At 34.1% G+C, this 19,607-nt stretch overlaps 1 protein-coding gene across 1 annotated transcript in view; it reads left to right on the plus strand.

Annotated features, from left to right (window-relative positions):
- The first annotated feature begins 722 nt into the window (after positions 1–722).
- LOC106458635 overlaps positions 723–19,607 on the plus strand; it is a 28,293-nt gene continuing 9,408 nt past the window's right edge. Inside the window, exons 1-4 of the mRNA XM_013918160.2 lie at positions 723–1,228; positions 12,181–12,303; positions 12,757–12,880; positions 13,195–13,322. Coding sequence (XP_013773614.1) covers positions 1,172–1,228; positions 12,181–12,303; positions 12,757–12,880; positions 13,195–13,322 — 432 coding nt within the window. The 5' untranslated portion in view covers positions 723–1,171. The remainder of the gene's footprint in view (positions 1,229–12,180; positions 12,304–12,756; positions 12,881–13,194; positions 13,323–19,607) is intronic.

Here is a 19,607-nt window from a genome sequence, read left to right on the forward strand (position 1 = left end):
AAACTGGTTTATTCTTTCTGAATATAACTTTGCGATACACTTAATTTCAACAGTCGCGCTATAACAAACGCTATAATTCTCAACGAACGTCTCACGAGCTCGACTCCAACAATACTCCTTTCAATTACACCCTGTCTGACTGCAGTTCAATTACTCATTGCCCCGTCACGTTGTGACCGTCTTATATATACCAGACTACCCACAATCTAGTAGTCTCCCGACAATTCACGAATGAACAATATATTTCTAGAAGGAGGTGGCGTGATACTAGTCACGTGACCTCGCTGACGCAACAGTGTATTAAAAATCTATGGTACTTGTTCTAACCTGTTTGTCGGTGTTTGGTGTAAGGTTTCACGGCATTAAATTAAAATAAATTGATCCAGTGTCCTTGCTAAAACAACAACAACAAAAAAAGCTGTTAAGTTCATCTATTGGCTGGTGAGTAACAGTAATTATCGGGTCTTTGAAGTTTATTGAAATCTTTATTACTTGTCATTCGTAATATTGTGGAATTCTTGCTGGACAAATATGTTACTTCTCCAGGTTTACTAATTTTTTATATTTTTTTATTCTGAGCAAAGTAAGCTAGATATTTGGTCTGTTCTTTTGCCTTGAAATTGTTTGAGCTTGCAGGTCGAACGGCACGCTGAATATGATATTGAAAGGGGGGTATGGATGGCATCTGGAACTGGAGCATACTGACTCTGGCTGGGACTGAGCATGTAAAACCGATTGTTTGCTGTGTAAGGCCCCTTGTTGCAAAAACGTGGTCCGTCTTAATTGGACGATTGTGCGCTAACAAACAGCATTATTCGATCAGACGAAAGTGCCCAAGTGTTGGCGGTGGATGCTGTTGACTAGCTGTTTCCCCTAGTATAACAGTTTAATATTAGAGACAGTTATGCGCTGTGAAAATTCTCTTGAGAAACAAACAAAAGACTCTGTTTGAAAATATATAGTAGCTAGTAATTTTACTTTATATTTATATATTTACCTCAATATGTGCATGCTCTTTACGTCCTACCGGCAACCTTTACAAATTGACGTACGTGACTGATTTTTGGGGTTTCGGAGGGCGTTCAATAAGAAGTTTTGCTATAATTTCAACGAGGCATCGTAATTAGTGTAACTTGTAAGGTAGTCTTATTCTTTTTACAATAGATATAAAATGTCTGAAATTAAACCAGGACCTAAACGTGAAGGAACGCTGAAAGTGATAAGTAAGGTAGGTGGATGTTTAGCCTGGTTAGTTAACTTTGGTATTGTGCCTTATAAAATTTCGCTATTTTGTATTATTATTTATATTATCACAAAATAATCAGTTGGTTTTTTTCATAAATTATTATGGCGAAACATTTTGTTCTGTCGCCATCAGTGTCATTAGTAATAGCATCAATTCAATACTTGTTTTATTGGATGAAACCTAATAATTTTATATTTGGAAAATTGTAGTATTTGTTTATAATGGCATGGAATATTTTAATAAATTCCATTTAAGGTTTTATCCACATTTTGTTTAAATTCAATCGGGTATGTGTAAAAAAAAAATGGGGGGGGGCTTTACCAATTTAATGTGAAACTAATACTTTAATTAGCTTTAGAAACTGGAATGTCAGTGCAATTTGTACAATTATAATTCTGCAACAAACTGATAAAATGGCAGTAACTTTCTATATTTTAAGTTCAATGAATACAAAATTTAGAATTCTATTGACCTTAAACTTTGAATTTACAACCTCTTGATTCCATTACTCAAACAGAATCGTGCCACAGGAAGATTGTTCAAAATCGTAACAATTTTCAACATTTGTATTGAATTATTCATAAATCTTGTAAAAAAGGAAACAAATTCAAAACTTTAAGCTTCTCACAGTTTAAATTTCTGAAACCAGGTATCATTCTTATAAGTGTCTTAGCACATTTTCTAATATGTCATTCTTCCTGTAGTAAGAGTACCAAACTTAACTATTATAAATCCAGATCTTCCAAGTGTCATGAGCAAAGAAAAAAAATAACATTTTTCAACCTCTTAACTATAATTAAACATTCTGTTTCAGCCCTTTTTTCTTTATTATTATTAACAGTCACACCTAAATATTTCTGTTTCAGCAGTAACAAGTTGGGTTCATCATTTTTTTTCTTTAACATTTATATATAGAATATAAAGAATGTTCATACCTAGTCTCTAACTATCTGGATAGGTGAGGAACCTCATCTTGCATTTAGTTGTAAAACTGTTTAATGTCTTATTTGTATTTTTTTCATCTACATATTTGTCATTGGAGTTTTCAAAGGTCAGTAATATACTTAACTCTTTCTATGCAGTACATATGACTGATGCTTTGAGCCAAAATACTTTTATCTCAATTTGAAGATTAACAGTGACATTCTTGATCTCTGTTTGTTTTATAAACCTTAATATTGTTAATAGTATTTGTAAGTTTTGTATCTGTAATAGCTTTACATATATAATTTTTAAATTATTTCTTTTTATCATCCATTTGTGAATGGGCTTTCAGTTAAAATGGATACAATCCTTTTCAGCTCATTCTGATTTTTAATGAGTTATTTACATTTTTCCTGTCTAGATCTGTTCCCAATCTTTCATCTCACCTTGCAGAAGGACATGAACACCTAATTGTTGTAGTAATATGAAAATAAAATCTGATCATGTTATAATTACTAGCATCTAAATCCCCATGTACCGTAACATTAATTATTAATCATGTCTCTTTGATATGAAAAACAAGGTTTTAAAAAAGCTTGTTTAATAGGCAATGTTTCATGATTTTAAACTTGTCAGCATCAAAAGAAGAAACATTCCATGTGGAACTACATTCTGAAATTAAAGGCTCCCATATAAGCTTGTTTCTTTTTTAGCATAACACATCTATCTTTATATGATCCTGTCAACATCAAGTATTTTTCCATTATTCACTTTATGATAATTAAATGCAAACCCTGTAAAACTTTCCCTTGAATCTCATTCAGGTTATTTTGAAGAAAATAATCACTATTCCAAGTTATTCTTTACAACACTATGGAAACTTTAAACGTTTTAAACACAACCTTCAGTTAATTAATTTAATATACATACAGCATCCATAGTCTTCAGTCTTATTACAAAGACTTTTTAGTCTAGTATTTATATTTTTGTCAGTTTTTTTAATGGAACAATTATCTAACAGAAGAAATGGTGGAAAGATGATCAAGAAGGAGACAGGAAATTAAAAGAAAGTCAAGGAGAAATTGACAGAAATTTAGAAGAGGGAGAAAATTAAAAGAATGTCAAGAAGAAAGAGACAAAAATTAAAAGAAGATTAAACAGAAAATTAGAAGAAAGAGATGGAAAGTTGAACAATGAAAAAGAAATGGACAGGATGTTAGAAGAATTGCAAGAATAAAGCACAAGATTTACTGAAGAATTACAACAAAATAAACGTTATCAAAGATATGAAAAAACACTAAAATGTATAGAAATATTATGATTACATACTTCAAAAAGTGAAAAAAGGGGTTCCAAGATGAAGATTTTAAAATTCATAACATAGATTTTTATTTTGAAGGATCCCTTACATGTCCATGCCAGTGTTCATGTAAGTTACTGCAGCCAATCCTGAAGCCCCCCAAATCCTTGTATTCCGAATTTGGGTACTTGCAGTATGAAAACTCTGAAAAAATCTATTTATAAATATTTATTTTAAAAATCCAGTCTAGATGGGCTCAGAAAACCCATATGAGATCATTTAAAAATTTGTAAGAACTTTCAAAAATTTTGTATGTGTGTAGGGGGTTCTTTCATAAAGCCCTTTGAAATATTTCTTTGGATTTCTGTGGGAGTTGAGAGTACATGCAAAATTTTAAGTAATTTTGTTTAAAATTGTTGTTCATAAATGGAATAGGAATAGATTTTTTGAGTATTATTATAAAGATACTCTTTTTTCATATCATTCGATTTCAATAATTTTTCACAAAAATCATTTTATTTTACTGTAGTTTATTGACATTGTTATAGCTTATTATAAAAGACATGTAATTAATGTGGCCAAGGGAAGTTAATAGGGTGAAACCTTCAAAGCTCTCTGGGTTTTGAAATGTTTTTTCATTAGCAAAAATAAAGTTAATTGTTAATATTTAAAGAAAACTGTCTGATTTCTTTTGATAAAATTAAACTTTTCTAAGTGCAGTTCCAAATCCAGTAAGGCTAGAAATGTAAGCTAAAAAAACCATTTTTTTTCTGAAGTAATGAAAATCTAAGACTGACAAGATCAGAACACAATAGGATTTTTAATGTGTCTCATAAATATAAATCTATCATTTACAACTCGCTATTTTCAAGTCAACTGTTTGAAAACATTTAACTAAATAGCCTAATAATAACCTCTTGCTCCACCCAGGCCAGCCTGTTCACCAAAGTAAACTAAACTTTAAAAACAGCCCAAAGCCACTTTATCCCACTAATATTCAATCAAGTCTTCCCTTAAATTTACTGTATCTACCTCATCTTAAGGCAGCTCATTCTAAAAGCCAACCACCCTTTTAGGAAAATGAAACTGTTTGGGCTGGAGATGACTCGTATTCTACCAAAATTGATTTTTATGTCCATTCTAAGATTAAACTTAACACTGAGCTCTGAGGGACATCAATCATGACATTAATCCAGTTTGATTGAAGTATGTTTATAACAACTCTGTGCTTTCTTCCACCCAGCCACTTTTCTATCCAATGAGCCAACTTATCTCCCACACCTACAGAGCTCATTTTTTTTACAAGCTTTTTATGTGGCACCTTGTCAGATGCTTTCTGAAAATCCAAATACACCAAATCTACACCCTTACCCTCATTTATATAAGCAGTAGCCTTTTCAAAGAATGTCAAAAAATTTGTAAGGCAAGAATTTTCTCCCAGTGAAGTCATGTTGACTATACAGTAGAATTCTAAACTTTGTTAGATGACTTTGCAAGTATCTTTTATCAGACTTTCAAGAACTTTTACTACCACAGATGTTGGATTAATAGGCCTTTAATTACTGGGACAGATTTTCTTGCCTCCATTGAAAAGAGGATAAACATTAGCCAGTGTTCTGGCACTTGACCACTATTTAAAGACTTAACAAAGAAACAAACAGAAACAAAAAAAAAAAAAAACCAGTGAATCACATATCCAATCTTTAACCCTCTTCAAAACCCTTGGGGAAATATTATTTGGGCCAAGAGCTTTATCATTCTTCCTGATGTTTTCTTAAGCTTCCTATCTACCAGGTAGTTAGGGTGAGGAATATTATATAAACTTCATCAGTAAAAATTGAAGAAAAAGTAGAATTTGATTACCCAGACTTCTCGTAATCATCAGAAATGAGGATTCCTTTATCAGCCCTTAGTGGTACTATCCCCATTCTGACATCTTACTTTTCCTTAATGTATTTTATTAAAAAAATTATTATTTTATATTTTCAGTCAACCTTTTCATATACACTTTTCAATACCCTAATGTGCTCAATCTTCTATAATCCTCAGTCTCCCATCACAGCAACCATTTTAAACTTCTTAAATTTATAGTGCTTTTATATAAGTTTATTCTTTATACCCTGTGTGAGCCAACCTGGTGTTTGTTTGCAGCCGCCCTTTTTTCTATAAGAAAAAATTTTTCTTGAATATTTCAAAAAATTTCACAGTTTGATAAGTATCCCCAACTAATTCAGTTGCCCAATTCACAACAGATAATTCTTGCCACATCCCTAAAAAATCTGCTTTTGAAACTTGTAACCAAAATGTTATTATTCCTCATTTTCATAGAAGCAAAATATCAAACCTAGTTGAGAAATAATCACTTTCATCCAGGTGTTCCCCAATCTCTACCCTCTCAACCATTTCTGGTTAACAATAAATCTAAAATAGTATTTTCTGAAATGAATACTCATCTCTATACAGAGATAGCTATTTTATCTTGAGTTCTCACATTCTGCCAGTGTGATTTGCATGCCACCAACCTTGCAAAAACTCCTACCTCATTTCATGTGTTCACGTGAATTTGCACTAATACATAATGATGTATCATGCAGAAAAGTCCTCCACCAGTAGGAGTATGACACATCTCTTTGTGCAAACACTCTCTCTACATTTGTGTGTAAGAATCTTAATTGTTTTCTTCAGCACAGTCATATTTAGTGTTTTGAGTTTGCTAAGATCTTGTTTTTTTTTTTTCTCATCCATCAAATTTCAAGTTGATTGAGTTTAACATACTCAGTATGATTTCATAGATCAATGTGAACTCTGTCTCTGCTAATGTGGGTGAGGAGAATAACTTGCCACCATTTCTGCTGAAATTATTTATCTTTGGAAGACAGTATGGCCATTTTTCATTGTGTGGTGTGGTCTTTCTGCAGCCCTCTGCTGTCATCCCTCATTTCCTTTGCTGTTTTTTGGGTCTGAAGAGGACAACTTTGAGTGTTTTTTCCACCCAATTTGCTAAGAATACTTCTCTATCTAGTGAATATATTTAGACTTTTCCCACTTGCATTGCTTAAACCTTTTACCTGTTGTTTCCTTTCTTCTCCCCAACCAGTTAGTTTGGTACCCAGCATTTCCTTTGGTTTGAAATGTGCACATACTGTTTTTGTCTTATTCTCCCTGCATTACCAGGTAACATGTAGAAGTTACTGTTCAGATATTGTTTATTACTCCTTAACACTCAACTCATAGGATTTAATGTTTAGATATCGTTTATTACTCCTTAACACTCAACTCATAGGATTTAATGTTTAGATATCGTTTATTACTCTTTAACATGTTCATATACAATATAACATTTAGATTTAATGCATTACTCCTTGACATGTACCACATAGTATATTATGTTTAGTCATAGTTCATCACTCCTTCACATGTACATATAGAAGTTGTTGTTTGGTAATATTTAATTACTCCTTACCATGTAAACATAGATGTTGATGTTAGTTACTCTTCAACAATTAACACATAGGTGTTAATATTTCATTCTTATTGATCACTCCCTAATGTGTCCAGTTCATTACTTCTTCACATGTACACAGGAAGATAATGTTTAGTTCTAGCTATTTAATTCTTAAAATATACACATGGAAGATAATGTTTAGATTTTATTCATTACTCCCTTACATGTAACACATTGACGATATAGTTCATTACTTCTTAACATTTACGCATTGTAGAAAATGTTTTTTCTTAGTTCATTACTACTTAACATGTCCACATAGACTACATAATGATTAGGTCTGATTAATTATTTTTTCATGTACAATTACGAGATAAGGCTTATCTCAATTACTCCATAACATGTCATAAATTGTAAATAATGTTGTGGTTACTTACTTCTTCACATGTATTCATAGTAGATAATGTTCAGACATAGTTTAAGGTCTATTCCATTTGGGTGAGTTTCATAACTGGTCATGTTCTGGAGGCACTACGCATCATTGTGGGCTGTTTTCTCAATATGATTGCATCCCACCCATGGAATGATTCCTCAACCACTAGTCTTTCATTGTTCAGCTTATAACTTGTTTGTCCTCTTTTTTGTTGTTTTTGCCACACCTCTCATTGCTAACCTTCCTCTCTTCTGGTCTTCTGTGCTTCATTCCTCATCCCTGCTATCTATGCCCTCAGTTAAAACTGGTCCAATATTTTTCCTTATGCCTTTCCTCCTCTCCACTTTCTCCCTAAACTCCCTGCTCTGTTTCAGGACACCCCTTGTAGGGTCCTTTTAGTGGTTCCTTACAGGCTATCCCAACCATGGTTCCTGTTACTAAATCTCCTTGTATCTCAGACCTTCACACATCACTCTTTCCTAAGGATATGACATCCCTTTATCTTCATATGTAGGATTTGTCCAGTCTACCTCCCTGATCATGTAGCTGTTCCTTTTCCCACTCCTGTCACCCTTATACCATTTCTATGTGCCAATATAGAGGGCGAACTTCTCACCGTGTTCTCACTGTCAATGTTTTCCCTTTGACTTCATTGCATTGTAACATATTCCTCTTTTTTTCACTGGACTGTTCTCATGTGCCACAGAATAATTTTTTCTGTGGCAATTTTGTACCCAAGATCATTTCTTCCTTATCCACTGATTTCCCTTCCTACTTTGTGCCTGAATGCATTAAAATGTGGTTCTCCACACTATTACTCGGGTCCCTACCAAACCTCTATCAGATATTTCTGCTTTATCTAGGCATGTTAGTTCTATTTCTACATACCTGTGATTGCCATTGTTCACATATATATGCCTGTGTTTCCTCCCACTTCCTCACTGTCCTTTCATACCTTGAGACCCCTTCTCTTTCTGGGGCCTCTCTCCTTCCCCCATTACAAGTTGGATCTACCAGCTCATACATCTTGCATATGCCCATCTGGAGGTGGATGTCTATATGCTATCTCAAGCCTCCTCTCTTCCTAATTTCTCCCACTCTTTTCTTTTCTCCAGGCTAGCATGTGGTCCATCACACACCTCTTTATTGCCCACTATTTGCACTTCCTAGCTGTCTCATCTCCATTAAGATTTAGATTTCCACTCATGGCCATCCTTCAATCCATCCCCATCTGTCTTCAGGTGAATGTACATATTTTTCACCTCATAATCACTGTAGGATCCAACTAGGCAGCTAGTGTTGCCTCCCAGGGTGTATTTATCCAAAATTCCACATTGAGTCAGGATAACTGAAAGCTATCATACCATCTGCCCTGGCTCTACACACACCCACTGGGAAATGGAATGTTCTGCAAGACCACTTGAGGTTTCCTCATGGTATTTCTAAATATATCTATATTATGTTTCTTGTCTGATCCAGACTGTACCCATTCCATAGACTATCGTGGAAAAAGCCAGCATCAGAGTTGTGTATCTTCCAACTTCTCTAGCCTGTATTTGCTGGTTTCTAAAAATAGGGTTTCATGGTCACCCATTGCACTGTCTCCAGTGAAAGGCTTTTATGGACAGAGAGACTAATGGGGATCCAGGTACTTTCTCTGGGTGACCCCTATGTCAAGTGGAGCATGGGAGACCCTAGCCACTTACCAGCTGCTGGTGTGATGGATCATGGAGAATCTTCACCAGTTGGGACCTAACTGTTGGGCTAGAACAAGGGGTCCCTCTACAGTGAGAAGAGGGGCTGGGGTGTTTCCAGAGTGTAGTGCAGCTCAACCTACATATATGTATACATTGGATACATCACAATCCCCAAATGGGCTGTGGATACATATAACTGTTTAACTCGTTTATCTCATAATTCCTGCTCCCACAGCTAGCATGAGCCCACTGGGTCTGACAGTTGAGTAGATGAACCAGTCCCTATACACCTGTGAAGTATCATTCGCACAACCTACACCTACACGAGCAAGGGGTTCACAGTGGTTGATGGTTGAGGAGGTAAGAAAGGATGCTTATCACAAGTGCTCTCTTCCCATAGTGGTCTCGACCTGTCAAGTCTGATGGTAAAGAAGGTGAGCACATAAGATACGGTCTGTATATATTGACTGTCCGAAGGCTTATGTGAGAGTACTTGGACATTCACATACCTATTCAGCCCATTATCACAACATTTATCGCTTCTTAGCCTCTTCTCTTTTTATACATGGGCAAAGAGTATGCCCTGGATTAGATGAGATGCAGTCTCCTTCAGGTGTACTATTATGAAACCCCTGCCATCAGGTTTCACACCCCAGGGCTTTCTTTGGATTCTTTCTGAAGGGAGCTCATCCAGGTAATCTTTACACCAATCCCTCTTCCATCTCAACATAGGATTCTAACTATCAATGTATGGAGGTGAGTATTCATTTTGGAAGTTATCATTTTTCTTACCTGAAAATGTATTTCTGATGGATACTTCCCTTATTACACATTCTTACTCTTCCTCCCCACTATCCTGGTGCACCTGTTGTTATTGCCTTGTCAGAGAATGAAGATTTTCATGTGGGAATGTGGAGGGAATATTTACTCATGGAGATGTGTAGCACTCTTATTGGTGGAGAGTTTTGCTGCATGATATGGCATCATGTAGTAGCATAGCACAAATTCATGTGAAATTAGGTGGAGTTTTTGCAAGGCTGGTGGCATGCAACTCTCCCAGGCACAATATGAGAACTCAAGAGGAAATAGCTATCAGTGCATGGAGTTGAGTATCTATCAGAGATAAATTTTGAGGTAAGGAAAATGTTAACATTCCTAGTAGGTTTGTGAATACTTTCCAATTACCCATCTCCATCTTGGTTTAACTCTTAACATTTTCTAATCTGTATGCCTGAAATTAAAATTCCCCATAAGTATCAATTAAAATAACAACTAAAATTTAATCTCACTATAGAGTTGCTCATTAATTTTATCAGATTTTCTGGTAAGTTATAAAATATTCCAACTAAAATCCTTTTGTGTATATGTATATTCACTGACAGAAATCCGAGTAAGTTCAATCTTTTAGCATTGTGATGTCTTCTATTTTTCATTTTTTTTTTATTAGTGAGCAAAGGGTAAGAACAACTCATAAACATTTTTATTATCTGTAATGCATTATGATGGTTCATAGATTGATTGTGAGGTTATATAATAACCACTACTGAAAAAATCTGCCTATATAAGTTATCTCGGCATACTTCTTATATACTTATTTTAAGCTATTCATCTCCCCCCCCCCGTAAGTAGAAGAAACATGATTGACAGAACTAAAGCTTTGGTTCCCTGGTTAATCATGGTGGCTGAATCAATGATCTTAGTGAGACATATGGCTCTCTGTTATCTCAGAGTTGATTAGTAATCATCATCATGTGAGAGTAAAATATAAAAAAAAGGTAAGATTTCTTAGGGAAAAAAACAATACGAGAAACTTGAGCTATCTGGAACACTTCTAAGGTTTAAGTTAAGACACTGAATACAATAAATAATAAGAGCTAATAAGGATAAAACTCTTTTTTTTTTAGTTGGTAGTCATATGGGAAGTTGCTGCTATTAATCTTACCTACAATCACACAGTTATTCTCATTCAGTACTGCCCTGTATGTGCAAACATTTCTTTGCATGCCACAAGCCTTGAACTGCCACTTACCCCATGATTAACATGGTTCACTTCATCTTCACATGTAAGTCATCATGGGAGCATGACACACCCTCCTGATGCATGTGACTCCCTCTATTTGATTCTACTGAATTATCACTTCTCGTTAGGCAGTTGTTTAGTGCAGATATTTGCAATTGTGCTCTTTTCATGTATTGATTTCTTGTTATTCAGGCAAAGTAGTGCTATACCATTTATTATTACTTTACTACAGTTGGTTCTCTATAGTTTCTTTTTGTCATAATAATTGGTGGGGATGTGCACCTGCTATTTTCTGCCCATGCATGTGACACCTATTTCCAAACTGAGCAGAGAGTATATCTGGTACAGAAGTAGCATGGTCTCCCACGTATGTTCCCCTCCCAATGTGGATCACACTTCAAAGGTGCTTTTGAAAAATACTTCATTATATCTCTTGTTCCGGTCCCTCCACCTCTTCACTGTGGGATTTTAGCTATATGTATGAGAAGAGGTAAAATACTGTATTGGAAGTTATTATTATTCTATACTGAAAATATAGTTCCAATAGGTAATTACCTCCACTCACACTTCTCACCCTTCCTCCCCACTTAAAACCAGTGCTTCCTTTCTGCCTAATCTCAAAGTGATAATTCAGTAAAATCGAATAGAGGGAGTCGCATGTCAGGTGGATTATCGCATGATGATTTACATGCAAAGATGCAGTGAACCACGTTAATCTTGGTGTAAGTGGGAGTTAAAGGCTTGTGGCATGTGAAAAAAGTCTGCATATACAGGGCAGCACTGAACAAGAATAGCTATAAGTGGGAATAAAGGTAATACCTATTGGAAATGTAATATCAGTATAAGAAAATAATAACGTTTGTATAATGTTTATGATGTATCAGTGTATTGTGGTAAATAATAAAATTGAAATTAAAGATCTCACTAATGAGGGCAAATAAGAATTAGAACTCGGTAGATAGTCATCATAAAACACTTATTTGTTTGTAAAATTCCAAAAGGGAAAATGATATAGTAAAAGGACATTGAGGAAAGTACCAGCACATTAGTCCTGTGGCATGTGCTTAATTAACCAAGATCTATGATATTTATATAGCTTTTTTCTTTTTCTATAGGAAGACAGCACAGCAACTAACAAGAATGATCAAGTATTAGCAGATGGGAATGGCACTGTGGATGGTCCAGCAGCCAAGAAAACCAAGTTGGTGAAAGATCACACAATGGCAGAAACTGCTGCTGTTAGTAATTTTGAAACTTATGACCTTGCAATTTATATATGCAACTTTCATGTAGTTATGTTTGTGTTATGAAATCATGATGTATAATTCCTTATAGCATACTGTACAACTGTTATTGTGATATTGTTAATTTCTTTTGTTACAAATAAGATACTGCTTCTGGACTGAGGTAATTTTATTAGTTAAAGCTAATTTGTTAATTATAATGTTTCATTAATGACATTGTATTAGCTTTTTGTGGTTGGATCTTCTTTTTGACATTGTGATAGTACTATTCTGTATAATTTATTAGCTTCATGATATTTTTCAAGAGATGCTTCTACACAACAGTTAAAAGGGATTTAGTTTTATACTAAATTTTGAAACTTTCTTTTCTATTATTTTATGATATTTCTGTTTAAATATGCTTTGAATTGAGTAGGTTAATCTTAAAACTTTTCTATCCTAAATCAGGCAGGAAAACAATTCTTAGGAAAAGAAGTTTTGGAAGAGTCAAGATCACTAACCCGAGCTATCCGTGACACTGCAAAGGTTACAATTAAGAGACTGGATACAATGACCATAACAGCTAAAGAAGGCAAATACTGTTTTTAGTATGAAGTGATCTAGCATCTTCCTCACGTGATTAATGTGCTTCATCATTTGTATCATGGCTCATGTATCGGTGTGTAATGTGGCAAATGGTAAAAATGGAAAGTACAGTTTTCACCTGTATTATGATATTCAAAATTATATGTATAACTTTCATAGAAGGATGAAGAATCTTTAACAGTTGTTTACTAGAATGTAGGGTTTTTTCAGCTAAGCTTTTCTTTTATCAATTTTTGTTTCTTAGTTGAATTCATATCATTGGAGATATTGTGATGGTCATTTATTGCTCTGGATCAACAGGAGAGGCCTTGTTGAAAAATTTAAGTCATCCAAAGGAAAGCAGTAGTACAGGAAAACGAAAGACCAGATCACAGACCCGTGGGGGTGATCAGCAGTCACCATCATCTGAGAGTAAAAAACTCAAAAAAGTAAGGTTTCCTTGTTTGTTTTTTTTATCTAGCAAGTAATTTTGTAATTCATAAATATCCTATAGATGAATTACTGTGCAGTATCCAAGCCTTAACTGAAAGATTAGCAGGGAAATGCAACAAGGAGGGTGGTTGGACCTGTGGGATAGTTTTTCGGAGATAAGTCCACTTAAGCAGGTTAGGCAGCAGGATGTTTGGGGAAGCTCTAAAGATATTCATTAAAGATGTTTTCAATTAAACTTGCATATTGGTGAGAGAGCTTGAGCAATTTGGAATAAATAAATAAATTGATAGGACATATAGGGCAATGAGAATTTGAAAATTGAAGATTTAGAGCATAACAAGTTAATTATAATAGTTTTAAAGATAAATTCAGATTTAAAGACAAATTGTAAAAGCAAGAATAAGCTTAGTTGCTGTTATTCTAATCTAGAAGTGGAACAAACAGAATGGATAAATTCAGGGCTTCAGTGATAGGAATTACTGAAACTTGGTTAGATTTGGAGAATATTGATGATAGGAAGTATTTTAAAATTTCAGGCTATAAGTTATTTATCAGTGATTGGCTTTTTCAAAGATGGGTGGGATGTCTCCTCATACAAGGGATGAACTACAGCATTTTAGGATTGAAGACAAGTGGTAGTAGTTGAAATATTGAATTTATGTGAGTTACAATCAGTGGTTTCAAGGATGGAAAGTTTATAACTGGCAGTTGTTATTGACTATCTAGTCAGTCAGATGAGGTCCATGAAAAATTATATAGTGAGATCAGAGCTAGTACTAGTACAGGGCTCGTGCTAGTTGCATATCATGCATATTTGCAATAGGCTGATTTCACTGGGCTTAACCCAATAAACTGTCAAGTTGTGTCATTTCTTGCCACTAGAAGCTACACATATGTGCAATGGATTGATGATTGGCCTAACCAAAACTTCTGTCCAACTGGAATCGCGCATGGTTGCCAAGCATGTCATTACCCATTATATGATCTGACCACTTGCACTTGGGCATTCATGCATTTCTTATTCACTTGATGCTAAGCAGCAAATGATGTTTAATCTTTTTAAGCATCCTCCAACTTGTACAAAAACTAACACTGGGAGTGAAAGCCTTCTTCTGTTGAAGGAAAGGATTCCAATAATATAGGAGCAGTGGTGGATTCTGTTTTCAATGTCTTAGAAAGGAAATTTGAAGTGATTGTCAAAGCAGAAACAAGTAAAAAAACAAGCTTGCTTATCTTCTTTTACTTCAGAAAAAATTCTAGACAATGAATACCACAACAATTTTTATGACTGCAGAAACCAGTGAAGGATGAAAAATGCTTTGCAAAACCTGTATATTTGACAATGACACCAACATTTTTAGCAGTGACGTGGTTTACAGCAACCTGAGATCATATCTGAGCAATTAGTTTACAAGCAAGCCAGTGAGTGATGTAGGTTCAACCCAAACCAAAAAAGAAGATGCAAGTACATTAAAGTCACAATGCAAATTATGTACTATCTTGCAAAAAATTGTAAACTTGAGTAATTTTGTGGATCTCGTTGAATTACTATTAATCAACAGATATCTAGATCTTCAAAATAGAGACCATTCAGTTGTTTATGAAATACAAGAACTTATAGCCAAGTAATTCAAGAGAACATTAAAAAAAAAACATTGTGGAGAACCCCTTTTTACCACTTCTAATTGATGAAACTATAAATGTGACCATTCACAAGGAACTGATTGTTTTGTTTTTTTGTTGACTTTAAAATTGGCATCCTAAAACAGTTTTTCATAGAAATTATACACAACAACAAATGGAGATACAGAGTCCATCTACAACAAACTTATAGAAGTGTGTGATATCATTGATCTGCAAAAGATTGTAGGCCTGGAATTAGGGAGGCCAATGTAATAGCAAAATCACAAGTGCTGATGTGAGTTTGAAATCTCATTCACAGCATCTTACACATACACTGCATTATCTACTGGTGAAACTTCCAAAGGTGGTTCTTACAGGAAAATGGTAACAGAGTTTTCATGCTGTGATGGCATTTGGAATTTGATACTCTTGTTCTGTCTTCTGTATTTCATTCACTAAAGAGTTTGAAATCATTAATGTTAATTACCCGAGCTTGTTTTGGCTTTAAATGATGAGGCTGCTAGAAACAACCTAATTGCCAATGGGTTGCTTAGACAATTGAAAAATCTTTTCTTTTGCAGCCATGACAAACACACTTCTTGATATTTTGGCCATTGAAGACAGTCTGAATCAAACTTTTCAATGGAATGACATTAATTTGACACTCATTTAACCTCAAGTTGCTGGTATAATTTTCAATTTAGAGCAACTATTGCAGCAGTCATTTTTGAGAGACTGGAACAAGAATTCATCACAGAATTTTCTCAGATGGATAGCACTTACAAAGGCCAGAGAATACCTTTTGCCAAGTGCACAATGATTTTATTCAAGCTCTCATTGACAACTTAAAGTTGCATATTCCTGAGACAGGTCTAGATCTGTTTACATCACTTGGATGTGTTGCAATTAATAGTTTTTCCACTGACAGGTTGCAAGCTATGCAACTTCTGAAAAGAAATACTGAATGTAATCTCTGCTTGATAAACACCTGTACTAAACAGCAAAACATTGATAAGGAGGGAGAGTGAAAAGCACTCCAGCTGTCTGATATTGATTGTCATGGAAGGGCCAAGTGTTTGTGACAATTCTTACATTCATTATGTGTGTGTGTGTGTGTGTGTGTGTGTATGATTGATCATACAAAGTAAATATCAGAGAAAATTCTAAGCTTCAAAATGAGTACTGGCAGCTTTTTGTCTAACTTTCCCCCAAATAAATACTTTTGTATTCTTTATCGACTATTACACAATTTGATATCCGTAATAAATTTTTTGGTAACTTTGCACTTCACAAAGCACTTGTTTCATACCTAGCATGAATACTGATACAATAATTATGGGAGACTTTAAATTTAGATACATTGGTTCAACTGATATGGAACCAAATAGTGAGAGAGAGACTTTCTTGAAGTGATTGAGGATAATTTCCTATACCAAATGATCAGAGAGCCAACCAAGGGGGAATGTCTTTTTATATTTATTGCTAACCACTAATGAGAATATAGTTGTAAGACTTTAAGCAGAATAACATACGGGGAAGAATGATCATTGCATAACTAGTTTTGATGTTTGTCTTCATATTGAAATAATAAGTGAAATTTTTAAAAGTCAATTTTGAGGCCATGAGACAATATTTATCTTTATTGAATAGGGATAATGTGTTAGAAGATGATGTGGAACAGGTATTGAAAATTTAAAGAAATTTAATTCCTTTAAAGCAGAAAAGGATAACAGGGAAGATCAAACCTAATCGGCATATGAAAGACATAAGGGAAAAAAATTGAGGATAAATGTTATAAGTTTAAGAAATTTAAATTGACAGAGAGACTGGTAGATTTACAGAACTGTAGGATTTAGGTAAAAAAAAAAAAAATTGGGAAATTTGAAAGTGTTTATGAGAGAGAAACAGCTCTTTGGTAATGTTAAAACTAACAAAAGGGATTTTTTTTAAGTATGTTCATGTTGAACAAGATGTTAAAATAGGGATTCGGTTATTAAAGGATTCTGATGGCAAGGATTTTGTTGAAGACTATGAGATGGCTGAACTTTTAATTGTTATTTTCTTCTATTCTGTTTTTACATGAGAAGGTATTGGCAATATTCCTTATCCTGGACATTACGTGGGAAATATTGGAATGGACCTGAATACCGTGGATATTAATCCCTTAGCGGTAAAAAGATAGACTGACAGATTAAAAATAAAGTACCAGGGTCAGATAAGTGTTTCTTCAGGGTTTTAATGGATACCAAACATAAGATACATGAGCTTCTCTGTTTGATATTTAGTATGTCAATAGATAGTGGGCAGGTGCCTGAGAATTACAGAGTTGATGATGTTACTCCTATTATTAAAGGGATTGATAAGAGTTACCATGGAAATTATAGACCAGTTAGTCTTACTTTTATAGTGAGAAAAATCCTAAGGATTTTGATATATTTTGGTACTTGTTATGTTGACAGTGGAAAAGGCGAGGGATGAAGGCTTGCTGTACTTAGATTTTCAAAAAGAAAATATCACATTGGCAGGTGTTGGGAAAGACTAGTTAATTGGATTGTAGAGCAGTAGTATGGCAAAACAAAAATGTTTTTATTAAGTGAATCCAATCAGACTGGACTCTCGTTACTAATTAAGTACCTCAGAGACTGTTTTTTTTATGCACCTTAATAATATTGATAAGGACTTAATTAGCAAATTTGTAAAGTTTGCTAATTACATTAAACTTCAAGGTGTTTGTAGCTAGATGTATTAAAGTATTATAGTATAAATTAAATCAATTCATATAAGTTGGACAAATATTTGTCAAATTACCTTTAATTGTAGCAAATGCAAAGTAATGCATTTGGGTTATAAATTTGGTCATACATTTAATATCAACAGTGTGACTTCCTGAAGTAAAGGATTTCACTGTATTTGTGGAGTCCATCAAAATAGCATTCTGTTACAAGTAAAGCTAGTAGAATAATTTTGTGTATTTTTGTCAAAAGAGATAGTTATTTCTTTATACAAATCACTAGTTAGGCCTCACTTGAAATACTGTGTACAGTATTATTCTTCTTATCTAATAAAAGATATTCACTTATTGGTAAAGGGTTCAAAGTAGAGCTACTTGGATGATTCCAGAAATGTAAGAGTTATAGGTATAGTTTAAGATCTTTTAACTTATTTTCTCTTAGGAAAAGACAGGTAAAAAGTGATATTACTGAAGTTTAGAAGATTATCAACGGGATTTATGGGATAAAAGACCTGATTACTTTGTGCTATGTTCTGAAGGCAAGTGAACACAAGTTAAGACTTGGAAATGTCAGGTTGGACTCCATTCAAGATAGTGTTATTTTCAAACAAGGCAATTAACTTATGAATGAGTTGCCAAAAGCATTATTTGAATCTGATATTAGGTTGTAAAGAAATTAATGTCGCATTTTGGAACACTTTCATTAACCACCCCCAAAAAAACGTACATTACGTATAATAGTCCAATGAACCACCCAAACATCACATTAGCGTAGCCTATATAATGTGTAAAGTTTAGTATACTCTAATCCTGTACAGTGATGGCATACAACGAGATACACACATTCGGCATGTAATACTGTTTGATTAGAAGAAGGGAAACAATGTCTCTGTAGCCACAAAGAATATCAAAGAAGGTTATGGAAATGTTTTAAATGTTTAAGTGTCAAGGATGGTTCAGCAAATTTTGTTCAGGTGACTTTAGCCTTAAAAATGTTCAAAGTTTGATTAAACTACATTATTCTCAATGAATGTTCATGATCTTGGTGTCAAAATGTAGTTTATAAATCAAATCTTTTTATATATAAGTATTAGTTGCTTAATTTCAAAAGGAAATATTTAAATAAATTCTCACTCTGCACCTTGAGCCACATGTTGAGGTAGCACTCTGACTTTTCCTCTAAAAATTGTTTTCTTCCTTTATAAGAGCTCCAGATCATTCAACTAGATAGAAACACATACTATAGATATTGGCAAGCCAAAATGTAAAGCTTCAACCTCCTCTTGCTTTACTGAAATATTGCTGTATTTGTTCAACCCACGACATACCCCTTCCCACATCCTATGTCTTTTAAGAAATGCATGTGATTCTCTATGACATTGCTATTGGACATTTTTATGACCGATAAAAATAGCGTTCTCTAAACTAATTGAATCAGATGATTGTTTTGTGCTAGTGGTCAGAGCTGATAGTTCGTGAGGAGGGCTTGATATGCTTAGAATAAAGGCATTTTTATAAACCTATTTTTAGGTTATAGAAAGCCATATAAATCATAGTACTTTTGGAACACACTATTCTGGTGCATGTGAGGTAAAACGCTACATGAATTATTTTTGGACAACCAACATAGTGAGACACAAATATGGGATTACTAAACCACACACCTGAATGTATATATTTTAACAAAAGTAAGTAAATTGTAAAAATGAGAGACTTGTTAGGTTAAATAAAAAATCTCAACTGAAAAACAAAGTAAAAATTCTTGACATCTCTTGGAGGAACCCACACAAGCTGTTGTCTTGTGATGTAACTTGATAGTTTGTTTACCCTTGGCTCTTGCTGAGTGATTTATTGCTTTGTTACACTAGTTAACACATGATTTAAAGGAGATGAAAACACAAAGTTAAATAAAAGCAGTTGTGAAGCT

Source organism: Limulus polyphemus, unplaced genomic scaffold, assembly GCF_000517525.1.
Source record: "Limulus polyphemus unplaced genomic scaffold, Limulus_polyphemus-2.1.2 Scaffold495, whole genome shotgun sequence".
NCBI lineage: Eukaryota > Metazoa > Arthropoda > Merostomata > Xiphosura > Limulidae > Limulus > Limulus polyphemus.